Source organism: Hippocampus comes, unplaced genomic scaffold (genome assembly GCF_001891065.2).
Source record: "Hippocampus comes isolate QL1 unplaced genomic scaffold, H_comes_QL1_v1.1 scaffold41, whole genome shotgun sequence".
Taxonomy (NCBI): domain Eukaryota; kingdom Metazoa; phylum Chordata; class Actinopteri; order Syngnathiformes; family Syngnathidae; genus Hippocampus; species Hippocampus comes.
This window is the reverse complement of record NW_017805153.1, coordinates 3473933-3476614: the sequence shown is the minus strand read 5'-3', so window position 1 is coordinate 3476614 and position 2682 is coordinate 3473933. Positions and strand designations below refer to the sequence as shown.

At 38.0% G+C, this 2682-nt stretch overlaps 1 protein-coding gene across 12 annotated transcripts in view; it reads right to left on the bottom strand.

Moving 5' to 3' along the window:
• Positions 1 to 2682, bottom strand: part of uckl1b (uridine-cytidine kinase 1-like 1b) — a 45753-nt gene that overhangs the window by 29828 nt on the left and 13243 nt on the right. For all 12 annotated transcript variants that reach the window (XM_019868521.1, XM_019868525.1, XM_019868523.1 and 9 more), the window contains exon 3: positions 1324 to 1430. In XM_019868521.1, coding sequence (XP_019724080.1) covers positions 1324 to 1430 — 107 coding nt within the window. The remainder of the gene's footprint in view (positions 1 to 1323; positions 1431 to 2682) is intronic.

Below are 2682 nucleotides of genomic sequence, written 5' to 3'. Positions count from 1 at the left end.
ATGAACTTGTAGAAAAGATGACACACCACCAAGTATCAGCCTCAGCCTCAAAGAAGTGAATATGACTTATAATATACTGTGCAATCACATATTAAGAGTTTTTACTCAGTTCAAGTTTAAAAATTAAAGTATAATATTTGCTTTCGCTGCTTGTTACTTCTCCTTGAAGAAAGTGTTGTTTTTGGTTTATACATTTTTGCACTTTATTTTATTGTATTTCAATCCAATTATGTTTTAAAATATTTTATTCGAGTAAATGATCGAAATTACTGTACTATTATTTGTTTTTCTTTTAAGTAAATTTAGCCTACTTTTGCGAAAAGAGAAAATACGGACTATTGATAGTGCCTTGAATAATATCGGCTTCTTTCATTCATGTTATGGGTATTTTTATACAAAGGAAATTTTTTTGTGCCCATTGAAAATTAAAGTTTACTGACATAGCCAAAAAAAAAATGTTGCTTTATTTATCTGACCATATTGGAATGTATTTGTTAGGTTTTCAGTCAGTTAAATTTGGTTCAATAAACAATATGTGGTCATTTTTTAAATTTTCAATGAACATTCGATCAGTCCGGCCCTCGGCTTGCAGCAAAATTTTTTATCTGGCCCTCCGTCCATTTGACTTTGACACCCCCGATTTAAGGAATACAGATTCCTGTTCATGAGCAGAAGAAATAAGTAGAACTAAATTTAGGAGACCATCATGTGCTATGGTGACCTCTACACCAGGTGGTCAGACACTAAAACGCCAGAGCTGGCAACTATTTGGATGTTGAGTGGACTCCTCAAGAAAATAAATGAGGTGAGTATACAATTTTCCACTCTCCATGTGACCGAACTCTAACAAACGTGATTCTAAAACTCGACACATTTTAAAAACATTTCCAATGTCGCCCTGGGGACACGGCAGTGTGAAAATTGGCACTTGTGCTGAGCTCCAGCGCCACTAAGCAGAGTGACAGGATTACATAACAACAGTGGGTGGGAAATCGAGGAGCAGGAACGATGGCCCTTCTCACCACACTTTGCCCTCCTTAGACACTTCTAGGGTCTAATATTAAAACCGTCCTTTCAGATCTCATCACAGTGGGACCCAAAAGCCAATAGTTTTTTTCTCTTTTAATTTATTCTCCACACTAAACGACTACAGTAACGTGTTGCCGCAGGCCTCGGTGGGACTAACCAGTCTGACCAGACAAGATGAAAAACAGGGGTGAGAGAGGGGAAAAACAGGTTAGTGCTAATTAAAATGACATCTCAGGGGCCCACCTGGAGACAGCCATGTTAAATCTTGACGTGTGCCTGCAAGGTCTTGCATACCTTGTAAAAGGAGTCCATGGACAGCAAGACAACCCAGGGTACATCGAGGGCTTCAATTATTTTTCTCGCAACGGTCGTCTTTCCTGAAGCGCTGCCACCACACAGACCTGTGACACAATGTTGACGTATTACAGGGTTGTAAAAGGGTTCTTCATATTCAGTTTAAGACTTTTTCAGACCTATTTAAGACTGTAAAAAAAATGCATTTGTCTTCATTTAGTTCTCCAGTGTTAAAATGTGGAAGATGTGGAGGAACGCAGCATATTCAGTAGACTACTCACACGACACCACCGCAGAGGAGACAACAAACAAACTGAAAAATGCCGGTGGTAGAGGAAGTTTGTTGCTTACTTCCCATCGAGTTTATGTGCTTGGGCAACTTGGTATGGGAATCTTCATGCCCATTGTACCCAGCTAAATTATTTTCTTTGCATACAATGCAAAAGGCATTGAACACAGTTATCCACCAGTTTGGGTCAAAGGCGAAAGGAGTTTTAACTTAACCAAACTTCGTTGAGTTCACATTTCCCCATATTTCTAACATGACGTGTGGCTTGGTCAGGGGTTAAAAGAAAGAAAAAAAAAAACATTTGACGAAAAACTATGTTTAAAACAACTGCAGTCGATGAACTAAAATTTTGCAGGGAAATGGGACGTACACTGATTCTTTTTAAATAATACTGTACATGACAAGTATATCTTGTCCAAAATGTAGATTTTCAAACAAAGTATAAAGGCAGAAAACTGTGTAATTGAGACATTAAAGTAAATTCTGAGTGTTAAAAATAAGGTGGTCCACCCTCAGATTTCTTTTTTGTGCACTCTGATGTATTTTCATGGGTACAAGACTCCCTATAAAAGAAAAATATTGATGCAGTGGTACCTCTACTTACGAAATTAATTGCTTCAGCAAAAAATGAGCACCAACCAATCTCTGTTGCTCATTTGATCAGAAGTTGCCAGTGAGTCAGTCTGTCACTGACGGACAACCGTTTTGCTGATGATTGATGGGAAAATCTAAAGAAAAAAAAGCAAGGGACTTAGTTCTGATGGAAGTGGTTTTTCGTCCATCAGTGGAATCGTCACCAACCGGGTCAAGTACCGACAAACTTCTCAGTTGATCATTGACTGATGCACGTTTTGCTGAAGACTGACACTAACACGCCCTGCCGATCTTATAATAATAATAATAATAATAATAATAATAATGATAATAAGAATAATAATACATTTCATTTATAAGCGCCTTTAAAGACACTCAAGGACACTTAACAACCAAAACAAGAAAAAAAACACTAAAAAAAGAATAATTGCAGGTGAGCAGCGGCAGCCCGACGCGCCAGCGTTCACTCTTATGTG